The sequence below is a fragment of the Rhinolophus sinicus genome, chromosome 2, assembly GCF_057876585.1.
Source record: "Rhinolophus sinicus isolate RSI-liver-muscle chromosome 2, RSI-T2T, whole genome shotgun sequence".
NCBI lineage: Eukaryota > Metazoa > Chordata > Mammalia > Chiroptera > Rhinolophidae > Rhinolophus > Rhinolophus sinicus.
Genome location: NC_142502.1, coordinates 82,308,101 through 82,322,161, shown reverse-complemented (window position 1 = coordinate 82,322,161; position 14,061 = coordinate 82,308,101). Strand labels below are relative to the sequence as shown.

The window sequence follows — 14,061 nt, the reverse complement described above, 5'->3', positions numbered from 1 at the left end:
TCAATAAATGATCAATTTTATAATGATTTTGTGACAGTGAATTCTACTGGTTTCTGTCAATTACAAATAGGAAGAATCATGTAACTAATGCCATAAGGACTCTGACTTTACATGAAATTCATAACTAAGTAAAGAAAATTATTTTTTTTCAGAACAAAACCTAAATGACTTGTTTTCCTAAAAATGTATTTGCTTTACATCAATTTTGATCACAACTCCAAAAAAAATAGAAACAATCCAAATGTCCTTCAACTGGTAAATGAAGAAACTGTGGTACATCGTTACAATAAAACACTACACAGTGACAAAAAGGAACAAAACACTGATACACACAAAATGATTATCAAATGCATTATAAAAAAATCCATATTCAAAAGGCCACATATTGTGTTGCTTCTACTTATAAGACATTTTAGAAAAGGCAAAACTGTAGTGACAAAAAACACTAGGTTGTGGTTTCCAAGGCCTGTGTTTAAAAGCTGTCTATAAAGAGCCATAAGGAAACATCTTGGACTGATTAAAACGTCCTACATCTTAATTTTGGATGTGGTTATAGGATAGTTTGCATTTGCTAACTCATACAATTATATCCTCAATGGGCAATGTATGAGGATACATACATTGTATATAAGTAATACCTAAATAAATCTGATTTTTAAAAAGTAAAAATTTATGTCACAAATTTTGAGTCAATCTAAAGAGATACATTCAACAATCATTTAGAAACACAAGAAAGGTAAGGAATTCTTGATTCATTAAGGTATTTTATGAATTTTCCTGTTTTCAGAGCACCAATAACATTTCCTTATCTTTTGTATTACAAATAAAAATTACATTTTAGGAGAAACAGTTACATTTAACAAGTGACTTGTTTTCATTGTTGTCTTAATTATGAATTCACTAAAATAATCTCTTACAGTATTTCATTAAATACATGCTTGTTAATAAGTTGATTAGTTATGATAATCATCTAGTCTTAAAATAATACACTACTATTTCATTATTAAGAATTGAAAGATTATTACTTTTAGGACTCAGAATCTAGTTAGCAACTTCATACAGAAAGACAATGGAGAAAAACCACTACTAGAAACTCTCACACAATATAACTGATATTCAGATGCAAGAAACAAATAGCAGGGTTAGAAATAATCCTGGGAAGGAAGCTTTAGACGGCAATTGGCTTACCTTTGTGTTTGGGTGGCATAACTGTTATCATATGTCTCATAGGTCTGTTCCTCATATTCACCCCCGTAGCCATCATCATACCCCTGAGGCAGAAGATGGTAGAAAGACCTATTAGTAATAAATCTGATTAATTGTGATCTGTTTTTCCTTAATGAGATTTTATATAATATGACCTTGATTTAGTTGTAATGTTTGGTTAGTTACACTGCATCAGATTTTGCTAGATTAACAATTTCCACATAATTTCGAATAACATTTCATGGGTTGGATATTAACGTCCAACAATTAAATTCAATGTATCACTGAAGTAGCAATATCTGCTCTAGCATGTATTTAGAATTTAGAGTGATACTAATGAAAACAATTTAAGAAATGCAAAATAAAGTTTTTTTTGAAAATATCATGGATAAAAACAATTGTGATAATGAATGGTGGTACTAACATATTTCTTACAACCACATTGGACGTTTTTTTCTTTCTTTAATAGTAATCACAATTAAGATTGAAACTATGAAATTCAGGGTCCTTGAATTGTATTCAACTTTCTGTAAGAAAGATGTAGTCATTATTGCTTGAGAGAGAGAGAGAGAGAGAGAGAGAGAGAGAGAGAGAGAGAGAGAGTAAAGGAAGCAAGGAAGGAAAGGAGGGAGGGAGGGGAGGAAGGAAGAAAAATAAGCAAAATAAGGACTGTTTGTTTTGTTGTGCATTCTATGGTTTTTAAATCTCATAAATAAAATAATGTTATGTGGTGAGTTTGATTACCTGACTAAATTAACACTAACAAAGCTAATGCATATATGTCATTGCAGAATGTACAAGCAAGCTAGCAATTGATAACATTCCAGTTATCAATCACCATGAATGATTTAGTTTTATTTCCCTTTGTGATCATTGGCTTCACACCTTAACCATTCATCTCGATTACTCCCTACTTCTGAAAAAATCTTTAGTTTTTCTGCTTCTGGACTTTTCCTGGTGTGTCTTACCACCCCACCAATTCATAACTTCATTTCAGTCTGGAGGCTTATAAATCTGTCTTTATCTTGTTCAGAAATGTAAACAGAACTGTGTGGATGTGAAAGTTTCCACATTAATCTTGACTAAGACTTTTGAGATAATTTAATCTGAAGACTAATATTTTTCATCAACTTAAGAAAGTTTTAAAATATTATTTCTTTATTATTTCTCTTTCTGTTTTACTGTTTATATAATACTATTTTTTATATATGTGGTTTTCCGAATCTGACTTCGATTTTTTCATTCATGATTTCCATCTAATTATAGTTTTGCTCTGCAGTATGGGGTAGTTTCCACCTGTTGAAATGCTACTGATTTAAAAGCCATTTTATATCACTCAATGTTTAGGAAGCTTTTCCTGCTCCTTCCAAGGATACGGCAACTCTCTACCATCTGAATTCTAATAGCCTATATATATTTTTTTTTCCTCACGGGTACTTAGAATGTCTAAACATGTACTGATTTTTTTTACAGTTTTCTCTCTTTTGAAAATTTTGGTTCCTGAAAAGCTCCTGAAGGACTATATGATAATCACTTTTTCTTTCTTTTTTTTTTTTTTTTTTTTTTATGCATTGTGGAGTTTAGTTTAGAATAGTGTATTCCAGAGATTATCTGCTCAATAAATATGTAGTAAATTTGTTACATTATCACAAAGGAGACTGTATAGACGTGGATTGACTCAAATCAATCACCACTAAAATAGAAATATTTCATATGATAACTATATAGTAGTATTGTCTCTATTTATGAAGGATAGCTTTAATATTTTGTCTGTGGAAGACTATTACATTTTCCTTCCTCAAACCTTTACTTCTTTTATCCGTAGAATATCCACAGAATAGATAGAAATCCTTGAAATTTTCACTTATGTTGGCAAGTAAAATCAAAGGGAACCTCAAATATATTTGTCAGAACTGTACTCACTTGTGAGTGATGTGAAGCACTTTGTTCTGGACAATGGTTTTCACATAGTAGAAGAACATTTCCTCAATTTTGAGTTCTATTCACAATGCAAAGGCTATCAAATAACACACTTTTAAGTTAAATCTGCATTCTTAACATTTTCTCCATCATGTTCTTGAGTCTACATAGTCATCCTAACAAAAGATCAAGTGTTGGCTTTAGGGACTTGCCAGTATCTGTGGTATAAGTATTTTTCCATGGCTATTTTCAAGCTATCAACATGATGTCTTTAAAAACAGATTTGGGAAGAGAGAGATAGTAGCACACCATTAATGTATCATTTCTGGCATACAGATACAATAGATATAAATAACTCAGAGAAGAGACTGTACCAAATAATTGGGTAATAATGACTTTTTGTGTGTTAACTATCTCTGTCTTTAATACAGCTTAATTTTAAATTTATATAATTTGACTTTTAATAACAGTTGTGTTTAACAACCAGTTCACAAAATTCCTGAAAATATCACAAGGGATCACCCGAGTCAGCACAAGTCAGTTCTAACATATCACTGCCCTTGGCCTACGAGAGGAGACCAACAGAGGTATAAAAAAATGGAAATACCAACGGAAAGTGTTTCAAAAGAGTATGTAATAAGTGCTATGGGAACATTGGAACGAATGGCTAAATCTTTCTGAGGGTTTTAAGGAGAGTTTCTCAGGGAAGGCCTTATTTGAGATGGTTATTTATACATAAACTATATATATATATATATATATATATATATATATATATATATATATATATATATATATATTTTGAACTATATAGTTAAGCCTAATATTACTATTAGAAATTATAAAACCAACATTTTTTTTTCAGCTAAAGAGAAGCAAAAATGTGTTCTGATGCTAGTAAGCTATTGTGGCTTTGAGAAGAAAATCTAATGAAAATGTAAATTATATGAAAAGTCATCCTGACTCTGTTATATTACCCACACTTTCTTTGAAGACTTTTAAATTTAACAGCCCTTGGTGACACATTTAGTATTTGGTCATTATTCTCATTTTGGATTTTTATTTTCTGTAAAAGGCCAATGGGTATTAAAAGAAAATAATCCGGAATTTTCTAATACAATTGAGAAAAAAAAAAAAGTTAAGTATGCAATCAAGAACCGTAACATACTCTAGAATTAAGTAATTTAATTATGAGGGTTAAATTATAAATTTGTCACGAAACACTAAAATGCTAGGCACAGAAACAATTTGCAAATGCTGCCCTTTAATGTTATTGAATATAATTACTAGGTCACATAGGAACTGGACATATAACTTTCTTTATGAAGTGAGGTGAATTCTTATAAACATATGTTCCTTTTTAAATTAGTTAAGCCACAAAATGCACAGCAGGTCCACTTCATATATAATATCTTGTTACTACAAAAGTACTTCCTTGTAATAATTCAAATTTTAAAACATATAATGAAATATTATAAAAACAGAAACTAAACACAGAATACCCATGTTTTAATAGTCAGTATTCCCTTAGGATGGAAAAGATCAATTCTTATGACAAGTATGTGCTCATGAATTATTTATATTTTCTTGTTTGTTTTTTCTTTAGTTTTAGTTTTATGTGAATATTTCCCTATATTTTTATGATATCTCTTTTGCTTGATGTTTTATGGATGAGCCTCTTATAAAATAGAAAGGATTTTAACAGTATCTTCCATCTCTTCTTCTCACTGAAAGAATGGCTGCCTATTATGGGCTGCTGGCTGGTTTGGATCAGCATGGCAATGGATCCCCCACAATGTGTAGAGTTTGTTACTGTTGCAGTAGGTCAGCTCACTCACTCGCCATGGGAAGTCATTATCTGTTCTAAACTTCCTACGGCATGGGGGTCCCACACAGTAAGTGCGGAATCACTATATAACAGTTTATCTCTGTAATGAGGAAATACTTCAATTTTCTGAATGTTTTCTATGAACATTAACGAATAAGTCAGTAATAAGGGGAAAGGTACTCTATTACATCTTTATCTCATAGGTAGATTGTAGCTATTAAACAACATCCTTATATGAATATACACTCAATGGGAAGGCTAAAAATCGCATATTTCTGAGATTTAACTCTTTGGAAATTAAAAGTTCTCAAGTAGCTACAAGACCATCTCTGACAGCCATGCATGGGCATATTCTACACTCCAAAATTAATCTTGGGGGAGGCTAATTCTAACTTTTAAAGCAGCCCAGTCAAATCAAATAACAAACCTCAGCAGGTACATATGGAGATTACATGAAATTAATAACATTCCATTCAATTGAATAACATTTGGATTAATATGCAATAATCATGCATTTGGAGGCCACAAAGTGACAGTATATGAAGTGGTTATACACACAATATTTCATTAAGAACCTAAATCAACCTTATAAGGACCGTTCTGCAGCTTTACACCCATTTTACAGATTGGGAAACAAATAATTTAATGAAGCTATAGCCTGTCAAAGTGGACTGGCCAGAATTCAACCCTAGTTCTAAAACTGTCTAGTGCTTAATCTGTAGTTATTATTAAAAGGTCTAATATCATTGACAAAATATAATTCTCATGATTATTTTAAAATCATTTTGATTATATAAGTGTTTTATGGTGAAAATATTTTTATTACTACTGGGAAGCTTTCCTTTATTTTCTTTATTATTAGTTTCAGGTTTACAACACAACATAGTGATTAAACATTTACATACTTCATATAGTGATAACCCCAGCAAGTCTACTACCCATCTGACACTATACATAGCTATTACAATACATTGACCATATTACCCATGCTGTACTTTACATACCATGACTACATATTTTTTAACAATTACTTGAGACCCAATATTATTTTGTATGAGTTTTAGGTGTACATTGTAGTGGTTAGGCATTTATGTAATTTATGAAGTAATCCCCTCAATAAGTCACTGTACATAGTTCTTACAATATTGCTGACTATATTCCCCATACTGTATTTCATATCTTGTAACTACTTTGTAACTACCAATTTGTACTTCCTAATCCCTTCACCTTTCTCACTCAGCCCCCCAACCCTCCTCCCATCTCACAACCATCAGTTTGTTCTCTGTATCTATGTATGAGTCCATTTTGTTTGTTCCTTTATTGTGTTTCTCAGATTCCATATATGAGATCATATGGTATTTGTCTTTCTCTATCTGACTTATTTCATTTAGCATAATACCATTTAGGTCCATCCACATTGTTGCAAATGGTAAGATTTTTATCCTTTTTTCATGGCAGATACGTACTCTATATATGTATTCTATTCTATATATGGATAAAGACAATTTCTTTATCCAATTGTCTATTGATGGGTATTTCGGTTGTTTCCGTATCTTGAGGATTGTGAAAAGCGCTGCAGTAAACGTAGGGGTTCGTATATGTTTTTGAATTAGTATTTTGGATTAGTTTGTATAAATATCCAGGAGTGGAATGCTGGGTCAAAAGCTAGTTCTATTTTTAATTTTTTGAGGAACATCCATACTATTTTCCATAGTGGCTGCACCAATTTGAAATCCCACCAACAGCGCACAAGTGTTCCCTTGTCTCCACATTTTTCCCAACACTTGTTGTTTGTTGATTTATTAATGATAGCCATTCTGACAGGTGTGAGGTGACGTCTCATTGTGGGTTTTATTTGCATTTCTCTGATAATTACTTATGTTTATCTTTTCATATGTCTATTAGCCATATGTATGTCCTCTTTGGAGCAATGTCTATTCAGGTCGTCTGCCCATTTTGTAATCAAATAAATTTTGTATATTAACCCCATATCAGATGTAGCATTGGCTAATTATCTTCTCCCATTCAGTAGACTGTCTTTTCGTTTTGCTGATGGTTTCCTTTGTTATGCAAAACCTTTTTAGTTTGATGTAGTCCCATTTGTTTATTTTTTCTTCTGTTTTCCTTGTCCAAGGAGACATATCAGTGAAAATATTACTAAGGGTAATGTCTGAGAATTTAGTTCCTATATTTTCTTCTCGGTGTTTTATGGTTTTACATCTTATATTTAAGTCTTTAATCCATTTTGTGTTTATTCTTGTATATGACATAAGAAAGTGGTCCAGTTTCATTGTTTTGCATGTATCGGTCCAGCTTCCCCAGCACCACTGATAGAATAAACCGTCTTTACCCCGATGTATACTCTTGATTCCTGTATCATAGATTAAATGACCATATAGGCATGGATTTATTTCTGAGTTCTTTATTCTGTTCCATTGATCAAAGTGTCTATTTTAATGCAAATACCATGCTGTTTTGATTACTATGGCCTTGTAGTCTAGTTTGACATCAGGTAGCATGATACAGTCAGCATGACACAATCTTTTTTCTCAAGATTGTCATGGCTATTTAGGGTCTTTTATGGTTCCATATAAATTTTAGGATAATTTGTTCTAGTTCTGTGAAAAATATCATTGGTATTTTGATAAGGATTACACTGAATCTATAGATTGCTTTGGGTAGTATGGGTAGTTTACCTATATTAATTCTTCCTGTCCATGAGAATGGTATATGTTTCACGTTTCCATTTATTTGCATCTTCTTTAATTTCTCTCTTCAGTGTCTTACAATTTTCTGAGTACAGGTTTTTTACTTCCTGGGTTAAATTTATTTCTGATATTTTATTTATTTATTTATTTTTATGAAATTGTAAATGGGATTATTTTCTTAATTTCTCTAATAATTTTGTATAAAATGCATTATAGTATAAAAATGCAGAGTGACATCATAAAAATGGCGACATGAGGTGAGTCTCGTGAAATATCCCCTGGAATTTACAACAAATTGAACAACTACAACTCCACAAAGAACTCCCTGTGCAGCAGACAGGCAAGACTAAGAGGCACACTACTGAAATCACCTAAAGGTGGGCAAATTGCAAGACTGCGAGCTCACTGCATTCCGGGAACTACTGCAGCTGAGGGAGAGGGAAGAACTCGGACTGCTAGGGCTCCACTTATGGCCCATAGGGCTGAGGGGCCAGCATATAACATGGCTGACCCCAACGCTCACGGCAGAGACCTTGGAGCAAAGACTGAGGGAAGAAGGCTGAAAACGGTGGTTTAAGTCCTCACTGTCACAGAGAACAGAAGCCTTAGGCACTGAGTCTAGCCCACAGCTTGCTCTGCCCCCACCTGCCCAGTGCTAGAAGTGGAACAGCAGCAGTGCCAGATCAAAAGAACAGAATATTTGCAGTCCTGAGAACTGTGGTCAACAGACACAGACTCATAGCCCAACTAGTCCTGGCAAAGGGGAGGGATCTGAGGAAGCAGGATTGGCTGTGGTGGTGGTCACCACTATTGCTCTGGGCCACCTCTCACAACCCACCCCGCCCCTGCCCCCACCTATCTGGGCATTTCCCTGCAGGAGTAAACAGAGCTGCTGAAACACACGGGCTCTGAATCTGGTACAGAAAGAGCTTTGGAACTTCACAAGCTCTCCACATCTCCTCATGGAGGTGGGGCCATATGATCCAGGTGAACTGTTCACGGAGAAGAAGCTTTCCTTCCAGGTAATCACCCATAATGTGAGAAGGCAGTATAGTGCAGAGAAAATATAACACTACAGTGTGAGAAAGAATAAAAGGCTGCAGTCAGAGAGGAAATAAAGCATTCTACCAACACCTAATGGAAAACAAAAGAAAGACCTCTTTCTATCAGCCTGTTGCAAAACCCACTCCTGTAGATGTCTAGGAAGAGAAATAATAAATCATTGATTGCCATGAATAACCAAGGCAAGAAGATAGCTCAGAAAGAAAATAAAAAGTCTCCAGAAAACAAACTTAAAGATATGGAAATATTTGACTTAAATGACAGAGAATTCAAGATAGCAGTCCTTAAAAAACTCAACAAGATGCAAGAAACACAGACAGGCAGTTAATGAACTCAGAAACACAATCAAAGAACAAAATGAACATTTTACGAAAGAGATCGAAATTTTAAAAAAGAACCAAATAGAATTTCTGGAGATTAAGAACTCAATAAAAGAAATTAAGAATGAAATAACCAGTGAAGGTAGTAGAGTTGACCAGATTGAGGAAAGAATCAGAGACATCTAAGATAGAAATCTGGAAATGACACAGATGGAAGAAGAAAGAGACTTGAGACTTAAAAGAAATTAAAGAACTCTACAAGAACTTTCTGACTCCATCAGAAAGAGCAATATAAGAATAATGGCATATGTGGGGACAGAGCCCCAGAGAGAAGTTTACAGGCTCTTGGCCTCACGTGAAGGGGTACTGGCTCGGGTGGTGAATGGCCGACGGCTGTGGCTGATTGGCCGTCAGCTGTGGCCGGTTAGCCAATTGGCCGCTGGTATAACTGCTGCGGCTATGAAGGATTGCCGAGGATTGCCGAGGAGCCCAGCAGAGCCGAAGAGAGCGGAAGAAGAGGGCCGAAGAGAGCGGAAGAGGAGGGCCGAGGAGAGCGGAAGAGGAGAGCCGAGAGAGAGGAACAGTCGAGAGAGTGGAGAAGAGTCGTCGGGTCGGTCGGTTGGCGGAAAGGCAGACGGCAGGTCGCGCGTCCAGTGGACCCAGCCTCCAGTGAGACCATAGTGGTATGACTCCCCTACCTATGGCTCCGTGGGTGTTCCTTTTCGGCCTCACCATATCCTGCGTTCTTGTGTGGGGAGCGGGAGCAGAGACCCCGCAGGCCGACCCGCCTGAAAGATGGCGTGGCGAGAAGGCTTCCGCGCACGACAAATGGCGCAGCGAGCAGGGTCTCCCGCACGACAGCATACCAGAAGGAGAAGAAGGGAAGAAGGGAACAGAGAGCATATTCAAACAAATAGTAAATGAGAACTTCCCAAACATGTGGAAAGAACTGGATCCTCGAATCCAAGAAGCAAATAGAACACCTAATTACCTCAAGCCCAACAGGCCTTCTCCAAGGCACATTGTATTGAAGCTGTCAAAAATCAATGACAAAAAAGAATCCTCAAGGCAGCCAGGGAAAAGAAGACGTAATCTACAATGGAAAGCCTATTAGAATATCATCAGATTTTCAGCAGAAACTCTACAAGCCAGGCAAGAGTTGCAACAAATATTCAAACTATTGAAAGAGAGAAATTATGAGCCAAGAATAATATATCCAGCAAAGATATCGTTTAGAGATGAAGGAGGAATAAAGACTTTTCCTGACATACGGTAGCTGAGGGAATTTTTTTAACACTACGAACTGCACTACAAGAAATACTGAAGGAACCTATTTGACCAACATCGATAGGGATAATTTGTGGCAACCAAAACATAAAAAAGGGGAGAGTAAATGCCTGAACTGGAATATGGAAATGGGGAAAGTAAGCATGCTGAAGAAAATGGAATACTCTAAATATCAAACTTTCTTTTACATAAACTTAATGGTAACCACTCAAAAAAAATCCAGAACTGAAATACATAACGTAATAAAAGAAACAGAGGGAAAAATCATAGACTGCCACCACAGAGAAATAATAGACAACAACAAAAAGGCAAAGAAACAATGGAGACACAGTCTTACCAGAAACGACAGGAACATGACAGGGCTGTCCCCTATCACCTCTGCTTTTCAACATAGTGTTGGAAGACCTCACCAGAGCAATCAGGCAAGACAAAGAAATAAAAGGCATCCAAATTGGGAATGAAGAAGTTAAATTGCCACTCTTTGCAGATGACGTGATGCTATCTACAGAGAACCTTAAAGACTCCACCAAACAGCTATTAGAAACAATAAACAAATACAGTAAAGTTGCCAGCTACAAAATTAAGGCATAAAAGTCCATTGCATTCCTGTACACTAACAATGAAATCCCAGAAAACGAAATTAAAAAACAAACAAACAAAAAATGCAACAAATCCATTTGCAGTTGCAGTAAAAAGAATAAAACACATAGGAATAAACTTAACGAAGGATGTAAAAGACCTATATGCTGCAAACTATGTTTTTAAAAGACACTGACGAAGACACAAAGAAATGGAAAGACATTCTGTGCTCATGGATTGGAAGATTCAACATAGTTAAAGTGGCCATATTACCCAAAGCAATATACAGATTTAATGCAATCCCCATCAAAATCCCAATGGCATTTTTAAAGAAATAGAACAAAAAAATCATCAGATTTGTTTAAAACCACAAAAGACCCCAAATAGAGAAAGCAATCTTTAGAAAAAAGAACAATGCTGGAGGAATCACACTCCCTGACTTTAGCTTGTATTACAGGGCAACAATAATCAAAACAGCATGGTATTGGCAGAAAAACAGACATATAGACCAATGGAATAGAATTGGGAACCAGAAATAAAACCACATAAATATGGACAGATAATTTGTGACACAAAAGCAAAAAACATTCAATGGAGGAAAGACAGGCTCTTCAATAAACGGTGCTGGCAGAATTGGAAAGCCACATGCAAAAGAATGAAACTGGACTGGTATCTCTCACTATCTACTAAAATTAATTCAAAATGGATCAAAGACTTAAGCATAAGACCTGGAACAATAAACTGCATAGAAGAAAACACAGGTACTAAACTTATGGACCTTGGGTTCAAAGAGCATTTTATGAATTTGACTCCAAAGGCAAGGGAAGTAAAAGCTAAACTAAATGAATGGGACTATATCAAACTTAAAAGCTTCTGTACAGCAAAAGAAACCATCAACAAAATAAAGAGGCAACCGACTCAATGGGAGAAGATTTTTGCAAACAGTGCCTCTGATAAGGGGCTAATATCCAAAATATAGAAGGAACTCATGCAACTCAACAATAAAAAACTAACAACCCAATTGAAAAATGGGCAGAGGACCTGAAGAGACATTTCTCCAAAGAGGACATACAAATGGCAAATAGACATGAAAAAATGCTCAACATCGCTAATCATCAGAGAAATGCAAATAAAAACCACAATGAGATATCACCTCACACCAGTCAGAATGGCTATCATCAACAAGACAAATAGTAACAATAGTTGGAGAGGCTGTGGAGAAAAAGGAACCCCCATACACTGTTGGTGGGAACGCAGACTGGTGCAGCCGCTAAGGAAGGCAGTGCGGAGTTTCCTCAAAAAATTACGAATATAATTACCGTATGACCCAGCAATCCCTCTCCTGGGTATCTACTAAAAAAATCTGAAAACATTTATCCATAAATACAAGTGTGCTCCAATGTTCATTTCAGCTTTATTTACAGTGGCCAAGACATGGAAACAACCAAAATGTCCTTTGATAGATGAATAGATACAGAAGTTGTGGTACACATACACAATGGAACACTGTTCGGCGGTAAGAAAAGATGAAATAGGACCATTTGTGACAACATGGATGGATCTCGAGAGTAAAATGCTAAGGAGAATAAGTCAGACAGAAAAAGCAGAGCACCATATGATTTCACTGATATGTGGTATATAAACCAAAAACAACAAAAGACCAAGACAAAGAAATGAGAAACAAAAACTCATAGACACAGACAATAGTTTAGTGGTTACCAGAGGGTAAGGGGACAGGGGGGAGTGGGACTCTAGATGAGGGTAAATGGTGTCTAATATATGGTGATGGAAACAGAACTGATTCTGGGTGGTGAACACACAATGTGAGATATAGATAATGTATTATAGAATTGTACACCTGAAATCTATGTAACTTTATTAACAATTGTCACCCCAATAAACTTTAATGTAAAGGAAAATAATGCAACCAATTTCTGAAGATTACTTTGTACCCTGCTATTTTACTAAATTCATTTATCCGTTATAATAGTTTTTTGGTGGAATCTTTGGGGTTCTCTATGTAGAGTATTATGTCATCTGCAAATAATTTGGATGCCTTTTGTTTCTTTTTCTTATCTGATGTGGGAAGCAATAGCTATTTACAGAACACTTCTAGGATATAATTCAAATTAGATCTCCTGTAATATTTCGGTCATTTTCCCTAGGATGCCATGAAAATGTGCTTTGTTTTTTCAAAAGATTCATTTGTCAGTAGGATTCCCCCCCCCCCCTTTTATAAGTGCCTTTTAACACTTTTAAAATCAGACAGCAATGTGTTCAATCTAGTTGATGAACAGACCTATGACTAATGAAACTGGAAGTTTAGAGTGATGCACTAATGAGTGCTAGTGTGCTAATGGATCCATTTTAAAGTTGCTAATGCTGTGTGTACTTCACATTGTAGGCATCATTACTACTTCATAATAGAGCCCAAAGCAAGTGCTCTAAAAACAGTGGTATAACTCTCTAAGGTCTTCTAACACACTCAAGAGACGAAAGATAAAATTGGTAAATCCTGTCATGACTAAGAACAGGATGAAGTTTTAGAAGACAAGTCATGTTTTTCACTCGTAAATACCAAAAGTTTAAGGATGACTAGAAGGGAACTGTCCTGTCTTAATATATTTCTAATCACAGGAATCCAATAGGCTGGCCTCACAAAGGAAGAGGCTTTGTTTAAAAGGTCTTTTTACCTGCAGTAATCTATATTGTGCCTTGAGGTTGCAGCTCTGTGTTTTATATTTACACTACTGTTTTAGGCTATAAGAAACCAAAGCCTAAAAGTTGTTAACATCATGGTAGCTGATCTGATTCAAATGATCTAACTCATTTGAATGATATGGAAGGGGATAAATTAGAAAAAATCAAAACAAAACGGAATCCAAAAATTCAAAATCCTTTAATGACTCCTGCTACACTGCTTGGTAATATGATTTGGATTCTTGAAACAGGGATTCTATAGTTTGTAAAACTAGAGTATGATTGCATGATGTAGCTATTTAATATATTTCATTGTTTCTTGTCCCAAAGTATTTGAATTTTGATCTTTAATAATATTTTTCAATTAGAAAGCGATTTAAGAACCTATTATTTACATTTATAAATAAAGCAATTTTGGTATTTTGTTTTACACAATTACTTTCTAATTTGT

The 14,061-nt window shown here is 35.1% G+C and overlaps 1 protein-coding gene across 1 annotated transcript in view; it reads right to left on the bottom strand.

Annotated features, from left to right (window-relative positions):
• The window catches only part of KHDRBS2 (KH RNA binding domain containing, signal transduction associated 2), a 518,085-nt gene that overhangs the window by 51,409 nt on the left and 452,615 nt on the right, over nt 1–14,061 (bottom strand). Inside the window, exon 7 of the mRNA XM_088795635.1 lies at nt 1,189–1,271. Within this exon, the coding sequence (XP_088651761.1) occupies nt 1,189–1,271 (83 nt within the window). The remainder of the gene's footprint in view (nt 1–1,188; nt 1,272–14,061) is intronic.